This window comes from Camponotus vicinus, unplaced genomic scaffold, assembly GCF_025532165.1.
Source record: "Camponotus vicinus isolate PSW18456_S1 unplaced genomic scaffold, iyCamVici1.0 SCAF_1, whole genome shotgun sequence".
In the NCBI taxonomy this organism is placed as follows: domain Eukaryota; kingdom Metazoa; phylum Arthropoda; class Insecta; order Hymenoptera; family Formicidae; genus Camponotus; species Camponotus vicinus.
In genome coordinates, this window is record NW_028141945.1 from 9276693 (window position 1) to 9295581 (window position 18889).

The 18889-nt window shown below is 39.3% G+C and overlaps 1 protein-coding gene across 4 annotated transcripts in view; it reads left to right on the forward strand.

Moving 5' to 3' along the window:
* Positions 1-9943, forward strand: part of LOC145972769 (uncharacterized) — a 60231-nt gene extending 50288 nt beyond the window's left edge. Inside the window, exons 3-4 of one of the 4 annotated variants that reach the window (XR_014439284.1) lie at positions 8977-9445; positions 9623-9943. Coding sequence is in view for 1 of the 4 variants with exons in the window: in XM_083101700.1 (XP_082957826.1) it covers positions 64-105 (42 nt within the window). In the remaining 3 variants the exon portion in view is untranslated. Of the gene's footprint in view, positions 1-63; positions 1681-8976; positions 9446-9622 lie in introns of those variants that run through there. The other 3 variants (XR_014439285.1, XR_014439287.1, XM_083101700.1) reach the window with 3 other exon arrangements.
* The last annotated feature ends 8946 nt before the right edge of the window (positions 9944-18889 follow it).

The window sequence follows — 18889 nt, forward strand, 5'->3', positions numbered from 1 at the left end:
GTTTAGCGCTATAATCTCTTTTAATTTAATTTATCGGGCTATAAGGTCTGAAAAAAATTTCAGATTCCGACAGAAACACCCGACCGCATATCCTGGACGTCCTGATCCAGCCTGCAACTGGACGAGGATGCATTTTCGAGGGGCGCGCCAAAACGCCACGCGAAGGAAACGCGCGACGTGGCCGCGGGGTGACGGGGAGAGGAGAGAGGACAGAAAGCGGAGGAAAGAAAGGGAGGCAGGGCAAAATAAAAGAGGAGAAGGATTCCGTAGGGCCCCGGAGGGATTGCAGTGACCGCGCGAGAGCTGCTCGTCTAAAAGGAGTCCTAGGCGGGTTATCGCTCGGTAGAGAGAGGCTCAACAACGTAGCAATTATCAGCCATTCCTCGCAAATAGCTGATGGTTAGTGATAATTATCTGCCGAGAACGCCACGCCGTTGGGCCAGCATCGCGTACAACCGATCTATATACCGGGTGCCTAGAGCAAAACGATCTCTACGTCTCGTTCTCTTTCTCTCTTTCTTTCTCTATCTTGTTCGTTCCCCCTTTTCTTTCCCTTTCTCTCTCTCTCCCCCTCATTTTCTTTTCGACTTGATCATTCTTCTCTCTCTCTTTCTCTCGACGTCTCGCTAGAAATTGGCAGTAACGTTATGATAATTCCCGTTCTTCGAACGTGGATAAGATCATTCCGTGGAATTGGAATTTCTTTCGAATCGCAATCGACGCCCCGTCGATACAGATCCGGCATTATCCACGTAATTTCCAAGAACACGTCTCTTTGTCGACAATTACGAATATCAAATGTAAATTCACGCGATCATTAAGGATATCGCGCGCGCATAAACTTCCAAGGATTCCCCGCCCATCGTTTTTATCTTTCTGCTTTTGCCATTACGTATTTATAGCCACTATGTCGACGGTTATTAGTCGTTATAATAAATACGCGATAATAAATTCCATTCGAATCAAAGTGGTTAACGTTCGCGCGTGGACGGATGCGAGGAAAAACCAGCAAACGGCCACATCCGCGAGTGATCGTCGCGGATTCGCCGGATAAAACGGGACACCCGGTCGTTGCCATGGCAAATAAACGACGGATATGTGCGGGCAACAGTGTGTTAAGTACTGGTATTAGGGTAATAAGCGTGCAAAGAGATCTCGGCGTCGAGATGCACCAGAAGTAGGTGCGCGGCTTCTCCACCTACGGCTGAAATTTTCTCCCCATCCCTCTTTCATTCTTCCCCCCTCTCTCGCTCTCTCCTCTCGTAATCTCTCGTCCTGCATCGTTCCTCCACATCCCGCGCTGCTATATGCACGAATGCATTTCTATCTCGCCTACCACTTTTGCGAGATCGCAGGGAAAATTCTTCGAAAGCGCGCGTTTAACGGAGGGTAAAGATCGACGAATGGCAGAGTAGCCGGGACGCGAGTTATACGCTCACGATAATTTGCGCTAGAATGTGGGAACTTTTCGAGAGCGTGATTCGCCACGATCCGTCGAGATTGCGCGGAATGAAGGAGTTATCCCTGGTTACCGAGCAAACATTGAATGAAATTAACGAGACATTCTCTTAGCGTTATTGAATATAGAAAATTAAGTCAAAATATATAATATGGAGATGTCGGAATTGCGATGTCTTACCAGACGAATAAATATATTTTTTTCCAACTTTTATTTTTTAAATATTATAAAACGATTTTTATATAAAATATACAAATTATATATTTCAACAATTTTAATAAGTATTTATTTGTACTGTGATGTATGTGTGTGTGTGTGTGTGTGTGTGTGTGTGTGTGTGTGTGTGTGTGTGTGTGTGTGTGTGTGTGTGTGTGTGTGTGTGTGTGTGTGTGTGAATCTTTTCACCGTAATCCTACCGATCCGATTCTTCAAGTTGTAAGGTCTTGAAATTTCCTGGGTTCAGCGGCCGGTCCAGATAGCATCTGAGCGACTAAATTGTTTCGGATTGTTGGTTAATCAGATGCTCATATCTCTTTAGTCCTACAGTTCTTGCGCGACAGGTGGGATCGAGAAAAAAATAAAAGAATGAAGGAAGACGAAATAAAGGAAAAAAAGGGGATAAATATTTGTCTACAAATACTGTCTCCAGCCTCGCCCATCAAACCCATGTCTAAATAATCCAATAATGTCCAATAATTGAAACACGATTGCACCCTCGCGTTATCCAATCGTGGACCACGTTGCCACGCAATTGACAAGCGCGTTTCTTCGATGTGTGTAAAAAATGGAAACAACCCGCGTATGTATAAATCTCCGGTAAACACCGCCATTTGTTGTATCGCCGTGAAAAACGCTGGTATCGATGGGTCGCGTCGTCGTAATGTTTTTATGGGTCTCGCGTGAAACTTTCGCTGCCAAACTCGATTCGAGTCACGTTGTCCATTTAGTTATACTCCTTTTGCTAGCACTCGTAAAAATATTTGCACTACTAGCATAATAATCAACCGAATATCTCCAGAAGGCATCTAAAAGTTTCGTTACATTGATCAGCTATCGAGAGCAAGAAGAGAGATGCTATCGCTGATAATAATATTCCAGTCCTAGAAACTTCCATCAAAACGCGCGGAATTAGATATTAATACACGTGTAAAGATTATATGTACGATCAATCGTTGCAATCTAGAGTTGCACGTCAGCTCGGCAGCCTGCCTTTCGGAATTTAACATCTCGCATAAACACCTGTGTAATTAGAATCCGACGATTAAGAACTTCCAGAGCGATACCAAGACATATCAAGACATATCTGTGTAATTACCGTGAAAATGTTGCTTCGATGTGTAGCTATCGCTTTGCACGATCTCTTTCTGTCTCGTATCGGCCACCGCGTATTAGATATCCACAAAATCGAGCCACGGCGATTGCTGTTTTCGCTGGAAGGGTTGAACAGCCCCGTTAATCGACCCAGAAATGCATTTCTGGCTCACCATGGTTGAGGAGATAACATGTAGCTCCTGGCCTTTGTAACACTCGAATGCACCTGTAATTTCTTGTAAAAGAAATCCAAGTCCACCCATCTACCGCTCCAGAATTGCAGATTACCGGTCGCGGATCGTAAACGCGGAAGATTAAAAAGAGGAAAACTAGACAGATCAGGTACTTTAAAAGTTAATAATTAAGATATGAAATTAATAATTAATTTGTGTACGAGTTTTAGAGTAAAGATTTGTTCTGTAGAATTAAAATTTTTATTTTCGTGAATTTTTGTGTAGTCACTATAAAAAAAATTAAATTACAAAATGTCCAGTCAAAAATTAAATTATAAAATATACGGTCATTATAAAAAAATTAAATTATAAAATAATTATTAAATTATATTCTGGGACAATCTTTATCAAGCACACAAGTTAATTATTAATATTATATTGTAAAAGACTAAAAATGCTTTTGCAATGTCAAATTCATAAATCTCGAAATGTATTGGATTTATTAACTTCTGACGTAGTTGATCCATCCAATTTCTCTTTGCGCGTCTTGCGGACACTTAGATATGCAATCATCGTCGCGTTATATCTACCGCGACTGCTAATTGCATCAGTGCCATCATTTTTCGCGGACGCGCCCCGCTCGCGCGCTCGTTATTCAAGATCCCGCGAGACGACCGCGACTTCCTGGTTACCGCGATTAGTCAGATTTAATCGGCGATCAAGGGGAATAGATGCATCGGACTCGTGGATCGCCAACGGACCGTTTCATTGGCGTTAATTTCGTTCGCGTACGGCTAATCCCGGGGCTTGCTCGCCGACATGCGTTGCGCTCAAGATTCGCGCTCCTCGAAAGTAATTAAATCGCGTGAATTATAAATCGCGCCGATCGATCCGCACGCGCGAGATGAAGCGCATCTGCGCGATTCCGCCGACTGACTGTTTCATTCGCGAACGCGATTGTCGTCACGCGTCATTGATCTCGCGGCGATGTATTATTTAGCAGTATCCAGCTGCGCACTACCGCCGACCTGCAATCAATTTATACCGATCTAATTGCCGTTAAATAATGAATCGGGACCCGTTCGCGCGCATTATTAATGGCGCGATTACCGGTATATCTAATTTCCGGAACCCGCTCGCGCGCACGTTGCTCTTATTCGCTGCGCGCTCCAGCAATTCTCCGCGAATCTCGACCGCATTTCGCAATACGGGTTCGATTTTTCTCAATGCAATTTTATTTCGATATATGCACAGAGAAAAATATCATTCTACTGTCAAGAAAAGCGATTACTCAGTTTATTTTTCTTTTTTTAAGTAATAGTTTTCTTCAACAAAGAATATATTCTTGATAATAGTCTTGAAATATACTCATCACAAGTGTTAGAAAATCTCATTATCATGTACTCAAAAGAAGAATTTATTTTCTCTTCAAGAATATTATGAAGTTGTATAAAAAAAATGTAGTAAGCAAATCAAATTTTTGTTTTAATTTAAGGATGTTTTGTATGTACAATCCCAGCAGAAAGTAGCTGAAAATCAATATTGACGAATATATCCACTTTTGGTGTATTTTGAGTATGAGAAATTGCATGGAATATTACAATTTGATCTTAGCTACAGTGCAGAGAGATGTAATATTTGAGATTTAATATTTATTGCGTTTTTACTGAAATATTCCGAATTTTGTTAATCGAAATGATTAACTTTTGGCAGAGAATTTCGCCTTGTGTCAGATATATGGCTAATTTCATTGAATTATATTTAATATCTTTTTAACCAGTTAGTATTTTTATAATATTATTTGACCAAATATTTCCTCTGTATCTAAACTACACTTTTGCAAATTTTAAACAAATTCTGAATATTATTTCCATGTGCTTTTGTCATTTGAATCGACGTGGTTATACGTTTCCCATAAGAACACATGTTAATTCGGTGCAAATTAAAATCCTTATAACTTGTGAACGCTTTAGTGAATCGATTTAAAAATTGTACTGAAGATTCGAAACATATATAAGGACATTCTGTACAATTTTCATTAAATTCTCAATATTTTGAAAATAGGTACAAAACATCCTTAATATTCTTGACTAAAATACTGCACTTACTAAAATTCAGAATATATTCAATTAAATTTAATGCTTGTGGTGAACTTATGTGAACTGATATATGTGCGGATATACAAACGTATGATATGCTTAAAATAAATAATATTTACTTGAATACAGTATACATTTTTCTCTGTGTACATAGTATATTTTTTACATAAAAATTCTGTGTAAATATCTTCCGAATTAAATATATAATTCTTCATTTGTCAAATTTTACATACATGTAGACGTGTATTTTTTATTTGCATTTTTATAATATATTTTTATATTTTATAATAAATGTGTTATAAAAGGATATAAATTATATTATAATAATTTAAAAAAATGTTTAAGTGTATATTTAATAATTTTTTTCATTTCTCTCATCAGTTTTATCCAAATTCCTGATTATGAAAATTGCAGGATAAGAATCCGATCATGCATCTGCTCATTCGAATCCGCGTAACGTAGATCGATCAATAGCGATCGAAAACATGCGATACGCTCACTGGCGTACATACGTACACAGAAAAACAAAAATAATCGTAATTATCATGAAGCAAACGCGCGTATGTTCGACTTCTCGAAGACACGCATAACAGATAAAACGTGTTTAAGAGGTACCGATAACATCGATCGACGAGGAGTCAATTCACGTATCTAGAATCGACGACTCGATTCTCTCGATATTTCCTCTTACATATCGGCTGTCTCAAACGCACCCTGTTTTTTGCATTTTTCAAGGCGCGCGCAATCGTCAAAATCGCGCTGAAGGAAGAAGACGAAAGAGACAGAGAGAAAAAGACAGGGACAATCATTATCATTCGGGACAGATCGATGGGCGTAAGGCGGAGAGAGAGTCGATAATTTATAACAGCTTGTCTTACACGTGTCCACCGGTGTAACGGCGAGATAACGAGGCTACTCGCCGTAATTGTCCTTTGTCTAATTACAGTCGCCGGGTCGACTGACTAATTGTTTCATCGAGCGAAAATAATGGGTCGGCGTCACGCGCGATGTTATATGTACATCCCCCGACTATTTAAGCGGCGCCCACAACGTTTTCCTCAACTGGAAAATGTCCCCTCGAATAGAAACTTATTCGGGCCTGTGTCCGGATAAGCCTGACTAAAGCCTGACTAAAGTAAGTTGGACTATAAGATATTTTATATAATCGAGGGAGAGTCATTTAAATTTAATTTTAAGATTTAGAAAGCTTAGAAAAAAAAATCAATATTAGAGCGTATTATTCAATAAATTTCAATATAATATTTCGCGAGAAATCCTCGGAAAATCCTGTGGCTTCTTCGGGACTGAAGGGGTCCCACCCCCTCGGCGAAATATGGATTTTCGCTTGCGTTCGCGAAAGGGCGCTCCGTTTTACGAGCAATAACCGCAAACGAACCAGCGATTGGCCGGGATTGTTGACTTAACCGTCGGACACGATTTTAGCCGACGAAACTGCCTCGGAGACGTTTTAAGTATCTGAAGTTACGAGCGAGCGTTTCTCCTCCTCTCGTCCCTCTTCATCATCTACCTACCTTTTCGTCCTCTTCATCCGTCTATTCTTTCCTTCGCGATGTCTCTCTCTTTCTCGTAACCCGCTGTATCCTCGTTATATCGATCTCTCGTCCTGAAACTCTCTCTCTCTCTCTCTCTCTCTTTCTTCATCTGTCTGTCTTGCTTCATCCTCGACGCGTTTTTTTCGCCATTCCCCTTTTACGTTTCGCCTCGACTCCTCTTTCTGGTAGTCATTACCTCCTTATTACTAGTTATCTCGTTACGTGCTATCCGTTCGTTCGACGGTCGATCCTCTTTACGGGTGCATGATCCTCAATCGGGTGCACGCAAGCGTGCTGACGCGCACTTTTTAGCGGTGAATGGATGCAGCGAGTTACGTTAATCGTGCGTAAAAGCCGGCGTTCTTCGAGATGTTTGATTTACCTCCGATACGCCAGATGATCGTGCGATTTCTGATTTGTTTTATTTAACGATTACAACGTGTAGCTTGTAGTTATTTGCACGTTCAAAGTCTCGTAAAAGATGAAATCCTCGTCATCTCGGGAGTTTCGAGTTACTTATATTTGTCTTGCAAAGATTTCTTCCCCGAACAAATAAAAATTTTTCAAGAGTAGAAATCTGATCTCGCATTTACATTTTGTAAATCTTTTAAGTCCTCGTGTTTTTCTTAACTTGCTATAGCTTTGAAATCGCGATCGTTGTCTCGATCTTCCGAGTCGGCTGTACGATATTATAAATAGATAATTAATTGCCGTCATTTGTACTTTCTCGTAACAGCTCTCGATTTTCCGATTCATTTCTCTCCGGCACATTTCACTTCCGTTTATCAGACGAAACACGATCTCGCTTATTCAACAATGCCGGCGGAAAAATCGTTATCGACGTCCAATCTCTGGTTCCAGACCGGTCGAATGAATTAGATCGATGGACTCGTAGATGTCGGGGGCACATGGTAGATATCGGAATGCACCTGCAATATCTACATTACTCGGTTGGGAACCTCTTTATCCTCTCCGCATACACATACACGTACACGTGCATATAAGCACACGTAGTGTAAACCGTGAAGCGAGTACGGCCGTCAGTGATAATGTTGATGAATCGGCCCGCTTATACCCGGCTGCGTATCTGGATTTACGCCATGTATGTGCGTGTACATGTGCATGTGTGCCATAGGCGAACGTTGTATAGTGAGGCATTAATGCTCGCCGCGGATCGTGCGTGACCATGGTGTTGGTAGCACACACGAGATTGCGGTCTATCTCTCTCTCTCCCTCTCTCTTTATTTCTCTCTCTCTCTCTCTCTCTCTCTCTCTCTCTCTCTCTCTCAAGAACCTGCACGAACATTCGCGCGAACGAATTCGAGTTAAGGCCGCTTTCACGCCGATGGAATGATAATTGGATGGCTAATAGGAAAGGATTTCTTTTCGAATAAAATATTTTATACGGAAATAAGTGTGAGCAATCACTTGTACTCGAGAAGCAAACATCAATCCTTTCAGATAAGAAGAAAGTCGCGAATTTGATTCCAAGATTCTTAGTTTCTACTAAAAAAATATTGATAAGAAGATGTGTACAGAATTGCATTTATATAACATTTACAATTATTAATCGACAATTATACGAGAATACGTCTTGTACTTTACATCAATAATGATTGAAATTTGCATTGAAGCTGGTTTTCCCAGGATTGGCAAAATTTCATATTATTTGGATAAAATTCATGCCAGTGATATTTTTCGGAACAAACTGGTCTTTAAAAATAAATAGAAAATCTTTTTATTAATATTCGTCAATTAAGAGTATTTTCTAATTTAAACTGTATCCAAAATAAAACCTGTAATAAATCAGGAATCAATATAACAAATAAATTAATTTTTTGTGAGAAGGCATAAACATAACGACGAATTATAATCTACACAAATTATAGATTTATATTTAAAAATTTTTAATTCTGTTATTATATTTTTGCTATTAAACTAAAAAATAATATAAAATTTAATAAAATTTATATTTGTAATGTTTTTGTTTAAAAAATGTCACATATTAATTTGGATTGAAAATTTTGTTATTATTAAGTTGATTTCATTCTTTTAATTATAGTGATTAATATGAGATTTATTAATTATAGCAAAATTATATTTTTATATAAAATTATATAAATATATTTTAATTATTTTTATAACCATGGAAAAGTCCATGTTTTCGGTTTTTCCCAGACTTTATCCAACGAACAAAAGTCAGTTTATCCGGTTGGATAAAATCTGGGAAAAACCAGAACCATGATCTTTTCCTTTCACTGGACTTTTTCGGTCAATCCTGGATTTTATGCACGAAATGAATCGAACATGTCAATCGTTCTGTGTGCAAAGAAGCGCTTTGGTTTGAAATATAATATCTTTTCATAATATTTCGTTTACAGCAGTATCCGACACATGTGAGGGATTATGCAGACCGGTGTGGAACGAGCCTAAAGGCAAGCATCGCGAGGGTGCGCATATATGCGTGGCTCCTTGCGCTCGCGCGAGCGTCTAGATGACCGGTGAGCGATCACTTTCCTCTCCACCCACCCGGGGCCTGACAACATAATCATTGGTTTAACTTCCACTAAACCATAGTTAAGCGGACATTGCGGTTGGAGTACCTAAAATGTGTGTTTAACGGGCACGGACCCGTCCGCCGCCCCCTCGCCTCGTGCTCTTCCTTTCGCGCACCGTATTATGCGAATCTCTCGGCACTCCATCTCGGGATAAGTTATCGGATAAGTGGCTCGCTTAAGGTTGATCACGAGGTTGCTTTTGCGAAGATCCAGTTTAACTGTTGCCACTTGGCGGACGTCTTTTGCCGTACGAATCACTTCCACAGCTTCCAAAGGAATAAAATTGAATAAGGTAAGCTTCGCGAGACGGAATTACACTCTCTTTCTCTCCTTATGACGTTATAAGGACTATATATGAATTACACTGTTCTATAATTGGACGCAGTTGCGTAAGAAATAGCTATATATATATATTTTTTTTTCTGTTTTGGGACTCTTCGATGCCTTTTGGAAATGTCGCTGTGCGTAGGTAATATTTCTTCAAGCTCGTCCGGACAAAAACATTTCCGACTTCGCCGCTTAATTATGTGTTCAATTTATAATATTTTAATGAGCGAGCCTGGTGTCAATTATTCTTTTTCATGACAAATGTCTGTAAATGTAATGCGTTACAGTCTTCCTTTTTTTAGCATCAGATTTCTTTGTGTTTATAAGGTTGAGGGAAAATAAATTTTAAATTATAAATAACTTGTTAGGAACTACTGCGAAATACGATGTAAAACTTTGTACAATTATTTCGAAATGTTAGAGTACGTAAGCGCTAGAAATAAATGTACATACTTAAAAATTATTATAGTCGTTAAAAAGAAGTTTCAAAAATCCGAAACATTCAACGCTGCGCGTTTATACATGTGCGTGGCACGAAACAGATTAAGATGTTGTTAAATGGAATTATTTGTTATATCCTCTCTTGCCTCTTTCCGTCCGTTCCAGCTGTAGCAACATTTCTTCGCTAAACCTTCACAGCCTATGTTTAGCATGTGCAACATTTGCCCGGAGACCCCCAACTGAGATCCGTTAACTGGAACTGGGGACTAATATAACAAAAGTAATATACGAGCGGATGAAAGAGATCCTTGCGAAAAAAAGGCCGGAACTCGCGATCGGAAATTCGACATAAGGACATCGTTGAACGTGAAAGAAAAGGACGATACGAAGAGCGAGGCAAGGGAGAGTTTGAAAAAAGAAATCGGTGACAGAAACGGAGAAAGAGAAAGCAGCACAGGTCCGTAAAAGCAACGCCAGTAAATTACATGACGTTACGAGAAAATTGATCGTCTAATTATGCCGATGTACTCGCGGTAGCGAAACAACCAATTTGCTCGTCGACCAATGCGCGGCCATTCCCCGATTAGGATTCAGGCCGCGTCGCGACGTGCTCAATTTCGTCCCGGTGCCCCGGTGCCCCTTTCCTCCACGTGTCCATCCCCTTGTGTACGCGCGCGGGTCTTTACACTGTCGATAATGATGACCGGTGCCAAAAATCAACTGTTAAATATTAATGGGCCGATTAGATTAATAAAAGTCCGCCGTGAGTCGACTCCGTGACGTTTATGCCCGCTCCTCTCTCTCGCGGTTGCATCTCATAAATTAAACATGATCTTTTCGCACGTGGTTTGAGAGATTTTCGGATACGTCAGCGTCGACGTAATGACGGATTTGTGTGCGAATAAACGTACGATGCGAATTAAAGAAAGTCGACGAGTGTTTAATCTTAAAAATATCGTAATTTAGGGACACCTCCATATATGTGTGAAAGACTTTGAAGGGATCCTACGAAAATGATATTGCGATTTTTTATGCGGAAAAATTAAACTTTTTCACATGATAGTATTTTTCAAGACTTATATTTTCAAAGATATTATATTATTATATCATTATACAAAATTTTCTTTAATGTAATAAGAGAATAATTTATTTTCAGAAATGAACAAATTTATTTTCAAACGTTCATTTTATAATCTCCTTTTTTGAAACATAAAACAAGAATTAAAGCTTCTAATTTAATTTGTGAAACATTAAAATAACTAACTATTGAGAATTAATTTATGCTAGCATGTGTGAAGAAAATTTGTGTGTGAATAAACGTACGATGCGAATTAAAGAAAGTTGATGAGTGTGTTTAATTTTAAAAATATCATAATTTAGGGACATCTTGATACATGTGTGAGAGACTTTGATAAAAGGGGTCCTACGAAAATGATATTGTAATTTTGTACGCGGAGAAATTAAACTTTATGCGCGAAAATTGTGCTTGGACAACTATATTTTTTCACATGATAGTATTTTTCAAGATTTATATTTTCAAAGATATTATATTATTTTATCATTATACAGAATTTTCTTTAATGTAGTAAGAGAATAATTTATTTTCAGAAATGAACAAATTTATTTTCAAACGTTCATTTTATAATCTCCTTTTTTGAAACATAAAACAAGAATTTTAAAGCTTCTAATTTAATTTGTGAAACATTAAAATAACTAACTATTCAGAATTAATTTATGCTAGCATGTGTGAAGAAAAAAATATCTTTCTAAATTACTTGTTCCATAAGAAAGATATCTTAATCAAGAAAATGAATATATTAGAGAAACGACAAGAAATTCAATTAAATTTTGCCAATTAAATTAATTTCATTAATTTAGCAAAAATGTAAATTATTTATATTGGCAAACAGACCGTTAAATACCCAGTGGCGCAATTTGCGATTAATCGCGAACTGAGAACCACAAGTCCGTGATTAAATACACACGTATTATACATACATGATCGTAGACACGACTGATAATTGCGGGAACCATTTGAGCCCGATCGATACGTATGTGCGGAATGCTATTGAATGATCTTGCGGTATACACCGCGAAATAATCTTGACCAATGTCGCGTGCACACGCACGTGTTCGTGTAGCATTAAGCTTCTCGATAAGTCGTACAGATCCACGGATACGTACGCGCATTGCAGATTATTCTATGCAGTAAAGCTTACTGGAGTCTGATAGAACCGTCATTTGCTTCCATGCAATTACTGGCTCTCAAATAATGCGATCTAGGAATATTTTTGAGTAGTTTTTCTGACAGTTTTTTCTTGGATTCTGACAAGCATGACAGAAATCGGCAAAAAAAAAGAAGGAATTAATTTAAATTGAAGTCGTTACAATTCATTTCTAATTCCGGCAAACGATGAGGATTAAATATTGAGGAACAAGAGTAAAATAACAAAGGACAAATATAAAATTGTATACGTTAAAATGTACGGAAGAACCGGATATGATAATGAAGTTATCCAACAAGTTTCAATCTCTTTTTTTTAAAAGGTCTAAAAATAACTGAATAATATACGGAAAAAAAGCAAATGATATGATGACACGAAGGTAATTTTTTCAAGCACTTTAATGGACTTAACTGAAAAGTTACGAAATAGCCATTTAAATTTTTTATCGCGATCTGTGTGTAAAGTAACGCAAAAACGCGATTATGAAATTAGATTTCAATATCTTTTCCAGATATTTCGCATGTATCGAAGCATAATAGATAACGCAAGATGGACGAAAAATTTAGGCGCGTGTCTCTCATATTATTTCTCTTTTCTTCCTTCCTTTCTTTCTCTCTATCTCTTCGGAGTTTCTTTCGTGAAGTCGAATCCCTTCTCTCACCGAATTCCAGGATCTCAATGGGCGGAGAACTTTATTAAAGCTCGATCGGTCATCGAGATATCGAATTCCTTGAAGCAGGAGAAAGGGGGAGACAAAGCATTCGGCCATTTAATGCCAGAGATGTAACGCGGATAATTCTTTCTGCTTTATTAATTAGCTGCTCTAATCTTCCTGGAACTTGTTCTCTGACAAGTCGACGACGTATCACATTTCTCGCGCGTATATTTGCAAAATAATCGATGACCAGCTTTATATTCCGCGTGCGACTTCTCATGCGAATAAATTAGGCAACATTGTAAAAATAGCTTTTGAAAACGTACGAAAAATGGCTTAGGATATAATGTTTCTGTGACTTAACATCCAACGTGTGAATAATCGGGGTGTTTATTACTGAACAATGTTGTCATCGATGCACATAAATACATGAATAATACATATTAATACATGAATAATACATAATAAACAGTTTTGATTTATGTATTTGTTCAACGCGGTCGAGTGTGATAAATTTTCGTTACACTTGAAGAGCTGCATAAAAATTGAAAAAATCACCGCGATTCATTAGTGATATATTACATTTGTTTCCACATAAACGAAGAAGTTTCCACGTGATGAAAAATACATATATTACGTTTGATCTTTCACTATTCTCTCTTTATAAAAATTATTGTAGATTATTCAAACTATACAGGGTGTCAGGGCAATCTCTTCCCAAAAAAAGCTCTTGTAGCTTACCTCGAGAGCTTTTCAAAACATTATAATAATTAAAAGTATTTTTTCATTGAAGTACTTTTCGAGTTATGAGGTTTGAAATAATCTCTTAATTTTATATAAACCATAAAATATCTAGTAAAATATTCATTTTTCGATTATCTTACCTTAATAAATTTTATGTACAAAATAATGAGAGGAATCAATTGGTGTAAAGAAAACACATAATTGTTTCGAAGAAAAAAATATGTAATTGTTAATTGCAAATTACATATGTTTTCTTCGAAACAATTATGTGTTTTCTTTACACCAATTGATTCCTCTCATTATTTTGTACGTAAAAGTATTAAGGTAAGATAATCGAAAAATGAATATTTTATTAGATATTTTATGGTTTATGTAAAATTAAGAAATTATTTCAAGCCTTATAACTCGATGAAAAAATACTTTATTATAGTGTTTTGAAAAGTTCTCGAAGTAAGCTACAAGAGCTTTTTTGGGGGGAAGAGATTGCCCTGATACCCTGTATATATGTATAAAATATTAACTTCCTTCTTACGATGATATCCTTGTATTTTTATAAATACGTATTACATTTATTTTTATTTACATACATATTATATAAGAGAGTTATAAGCCACACTTTCGCTCGTGTTCCAATAGAATTTACGGTGGCCTCGTTTACAAGCCACCCCCATTGATATATCAATCATCGCGGGCTCGCGCGCTCGATCAGGGGCACCGCTCGTCATTAAAATTCATTTGCCGCCGATTCACGAACGCGCCCCCCACCCCCGATCCTCCGTCCTAATCATCGCGGTAGAATCGGCCGTTCTCAACGTCGTCTCCGCCGCCGACGAAGAAGAGGTGCCGATGATCCCGGTGGCCGTTGAAGCGTCGTAGGCGCGCGCATGCATGGGGGCCCCACAATGACCGGGGCCCCCGTGGATGATTAATGACGCGCGGGCAGTTCGGGGCCGCGTTAATAAAGCGATGACTCGACCGACTCGTTAACCATCGTTAACCAGCGCGCCTCCTCACCTCTCTCCCCTCCCTCCTCCCCCCCCCCGGCGATCACGCCGTGATATAACGATACACTATTGCGGATAGAGAGACGTACATGAGGCGAGTCATCTTCATCTTGTGACGCGCGTGCGCGCGCGCGTAAATACCGCAAATGCTCATCAAACAGGATGTAGATGTGACAAAAATCACAATTAAGAAGCTTATTTATCTCTAATACTCTTGGCAAAGCTTAAACCGTGCTTCTTTATTGGAGAGAAGGACTTTGTACGGGGGAGCGTCAGGGTGGGGACGCATCTTTATCTCGTTTTACGTCCTTGGGTCAGTGGGCGATGCGGGAAGAGCGAGGGTGAGGGAGAGCGGGGGTGCTTTAAAATCCGCCGGTAACGCCGTTTAACGTCGGGCTTTATCGCGGTCTCGATCCCTGCGGCGCGGCGTCTCGCCTAGCGCGTCGCATCTCGCTCGTTGCATCTGCATACAATGAATGGCCCGATCAAGCTCCCGTGGCACACGGATTCCCCGAACGTACGGGGATGGCAGGGTGTACCCGGCTGGCCCGTGGCTCTCGGGCAATCCGTGCCCCGAGGCGACTCGACCGGTGACTCGGCCGGATTCGACTTCGTACGAAGACTACCAGGACTTCGCCGCAGGGGGCAAATTAAGTTGTGATTATCTGTCGATGTGATTTAGCCGATGCCGTGGACCGTCTCTCGCTGGAATGAAACGTACGAGCGGAGGTGGAGACTTCGAGACGCGTAGGGCCATCGGAAGACGGCGACGAAAACAACAAAGTGGAAGAAGAAGAAGAAGAGGAAGACGAAAACGAAGAAGAAGAAGAAGAAGAAAGAGAGAAAGACGTGTTTCTTCGTCGAGGCAGAAACAAATAGCCATTGTCTGCGGCGAGCAACGGCAGTGCGGGCCCTGAGGAGCATCTATCACCTGCTTATCACGATTATACCACTCGCGCCTCTCTCCCTTCTCAGCATCCGCCGCGTTGCTCCTTGCCCCTCTCTCTCTCTCTCTCCTTCCTCTTCCACTTTCTCGCGATGTCTTTCACGGTGCGCTCCTCGAGTGAGACGTCTTCTCCCTCGGCGTGGCATCTTTTTGCTCGCCTCTCGACCCCGCTGCCAATGACCTCTCCGCGCACCACTCGCGGACTACTGCGCGGATAAATAATTAGCGGGCTTTGCTCGGCCTTATCTGGCTGGCTAGGCTAGTATCGCCCGTTGTTCCACACGCGCCTATTGCGAAACGTCGCCGATAAAATCGCGTCGAGTCCGAGCTACCGCTGTCTTCCTCAAAGTATGTATAACGAAGTCGATCCCCCTCGCCCCGTTCCGCTCGCGATCGATTCTAAGATGCGCGCCGCGGAATTAACTTATCTCCCTGCTCCGACATGACTATACGCGGTCGATTCTAAATAAATGATCAGCCACACGCGTTTGCGCCGTGCTACCTGTAGTAACCGAGATATATGCGCTCGCCTTCAAAGATATCGTCTCGGACGGATCTATAAAAAGGCTTATTGCGATCCGTCTATAGTTCTTAAAATACCCACCAATGTATGTAACAGTGACGACATATACATAACTATGACGACATGTAACCTGAAAGCTGTTACACTTTAAGATGCTAATAATTTTTATGGATTATTTAATATAAATTGTATATATCTATATTTTTTTCTGAACATTTATATTATCATTTATAAATTTAAATATAATATAATAAAATTTCTCGATATTTTAACGCGCAGATTGCTATGCATAATGTCTACATTCGCGAATAGTATAAAGAAGGGAATCTGATTAGTTGAATTGACGAACCTCCCATCTATTATTCGCGAAATCGTGAATACGCGACATAGACTGGCGCTAGCATAAGGCGTTTTAGGTATCCGACTACGTCGTCGGAGTGAGATGTCTACGTTCTGCCAAGGACACATTCGAGCAGGAGAGAATATCTCGAGTATCGGAGTAACCGGATCCAAGATACGGGGATCAGAATCACGAGTAATCAAATGACACGCGGTGGGGGCCGCGAGGACTCCGCCAAGACGAGTCTACCTCGTGAGATCTTCTTCGGGTACATTACCACAACTCGAGGCCCGTATAAATATACCCGCGAGAGTTCGCCGATAGCGATCTGCGACGGCAGGACCATTTGTTGCCGCCACGTACTGCCAACCGGGGGAAAGGCTTCGATCGTTCTGTACGAGGATTAGCCGAAGGAATCACCTGCGCGATCATCCTCCGGCAGCCTCGTTTAGTCTATCGTAACCGTGACATGGATGCTGCGAAAGAATGTCGAGAATAATGGCATCTGATAAGGGAACGGTCCGACTTCGAAGCGTCGTGCTCACGTCCATCCTTGCGAATGGTGCTATTAGAGCGATTAATTGCCGAATGGAAAGCCTCCATGATCGTTTCGCTCTCTTTTGTATCGTATTCATTATCGAAACTTAACGTACAATAACGACCAATAACCATGAAAGTGGAAAGCAATCGGTTAGGGAGTTTCTGTACATTGTATTTAATCATCTTGTGCAGGTAAAGCATGTACGTAATTACATGTTTTACATTTCTTCTTGTATTGTTCTTTTGTGCGTAGATCCTTTGTGTTCTTTTCTTGAGGCGGAAAAGTAGGTATTCACAAATAAGTTGTTCTTCGGTGATGACGACATTTCCGCAAGACATAAAATGTCACGTAGCACGGTGTATGCACGACAATAGCCGTTAAGTTTTGAAACAAAAGGTAATTTGTATTTCGGACACGTGCCTCTATAAATACTATAAGGGACCATCGCTGCGGGATAGGATCGCATAACATTCTCAGTTGATCTTTGTTATGGACCATTCACTAATTCGTAAAATGTATATCTCATGGATATTTCGGAGACGTTTCACAAAAGAACTTTCTTTCCTTTCTTCTTGAAAATCAGGATATTTGGAAAGATGTTCCACAAGGAGATTTTTCTTTCTTATTCTAGTTTCAGAATCAGAGTTCGAATAGCAGGTCAATTTTTACCAAAATATATAGAGAATTATAGTATAAGTGTTTCTAATAAATTTAACAAAAGCGAAAGTAAAACGTTTTACTTACATGATATAAATTAATTGAAGCAATATATTTCAGAGAGAAAATATATTAAATTGAATCTTTGAGTGAATTTATATAAATTAATAATTTATATTAAATCCTCTAATATATTTTCGCTAAAAATATGTTGAAGGGAAAAGAGTCATTAAGTTTTTTTTCCAACAACTACCTTTTTAAGTAACAGAAAAAATCTTGTTTAGCGAGAGTATGTTACAACTGATATTCTCTGCAAAAGCCTGTTGAAATAAACTCCTCCTTTTAAAATTACCTGCGTAATTTCGCTCAAAGGCCGAACGGCTAATCATGGCTCGATTTGCATGATTAATGTTCGAAACCCATGACAATTCTAATAATGATCAGTTACTATGGCTGACCTTCGACTTTGATGATCGACAGGAACGGAAAATTTCGCACTTATCTTGAACACGCCGTCGAGAGGCGGAATGTCTAGGATCTAATAAAGAAGTCCTTGAACTTTAACGAGGCGCGTGTAATGGAACCCTGAGATTTGCGGTTGCATCTATTCGCCCGCGTCGACATTAAAGTCACTATGAGAATCACTATGATTAACGAGACAAAAGTGTTTGATTATTACTCCGAGTATTAATAATTATCGATTATCGACATTTTCGCGAACGTGTCGTGTAATCGATGAAAGTTCATCACGTTCTCGGTCGCGTGATCGTTTATCACAAATGATTACAAGTATGATAGTACATATTGATAAGTACATATGCGATTTTTTTTTTTTTTTTTAATTTCTTTGTCAACCAGAGTGTCGACATCGAGTCATTAATTTCTTTTAATAAAGATAATACACATATTTTGCTTTCAATAAACTATAAATTGTAGATACTAAAGGATCTTTCTCTTTCATTTCCTTATTTATGCTTAATTCTTATTATACGTTGGCGTTATTTATTTTGTAATTTATTGTTTGTACTCCAAAAGAGAGATTTTATAATCCAGGGTAAAATAAATTTATCTATATCTATCTCTCTTTAAGATATTTTAAAATCGAAGTTTAATTTCAATAAGACTCTTTCATTGGTTTGAGACTTCTGAGATATTCTCTGTATGAATGTAAAAGAAATGAAGGGTAGATTTATGCAACTGTACTCAATCCTCGTTAATTCGGCCGTCCTACTCACGTCATTATTTTTAATAAACACGATGTCAAGAGAAAGAGAGAGAAAGAGAGAGAAAGAGAGAGGAGATAAATGTCCTTTTGCTCTTTTTGGCGGCATAC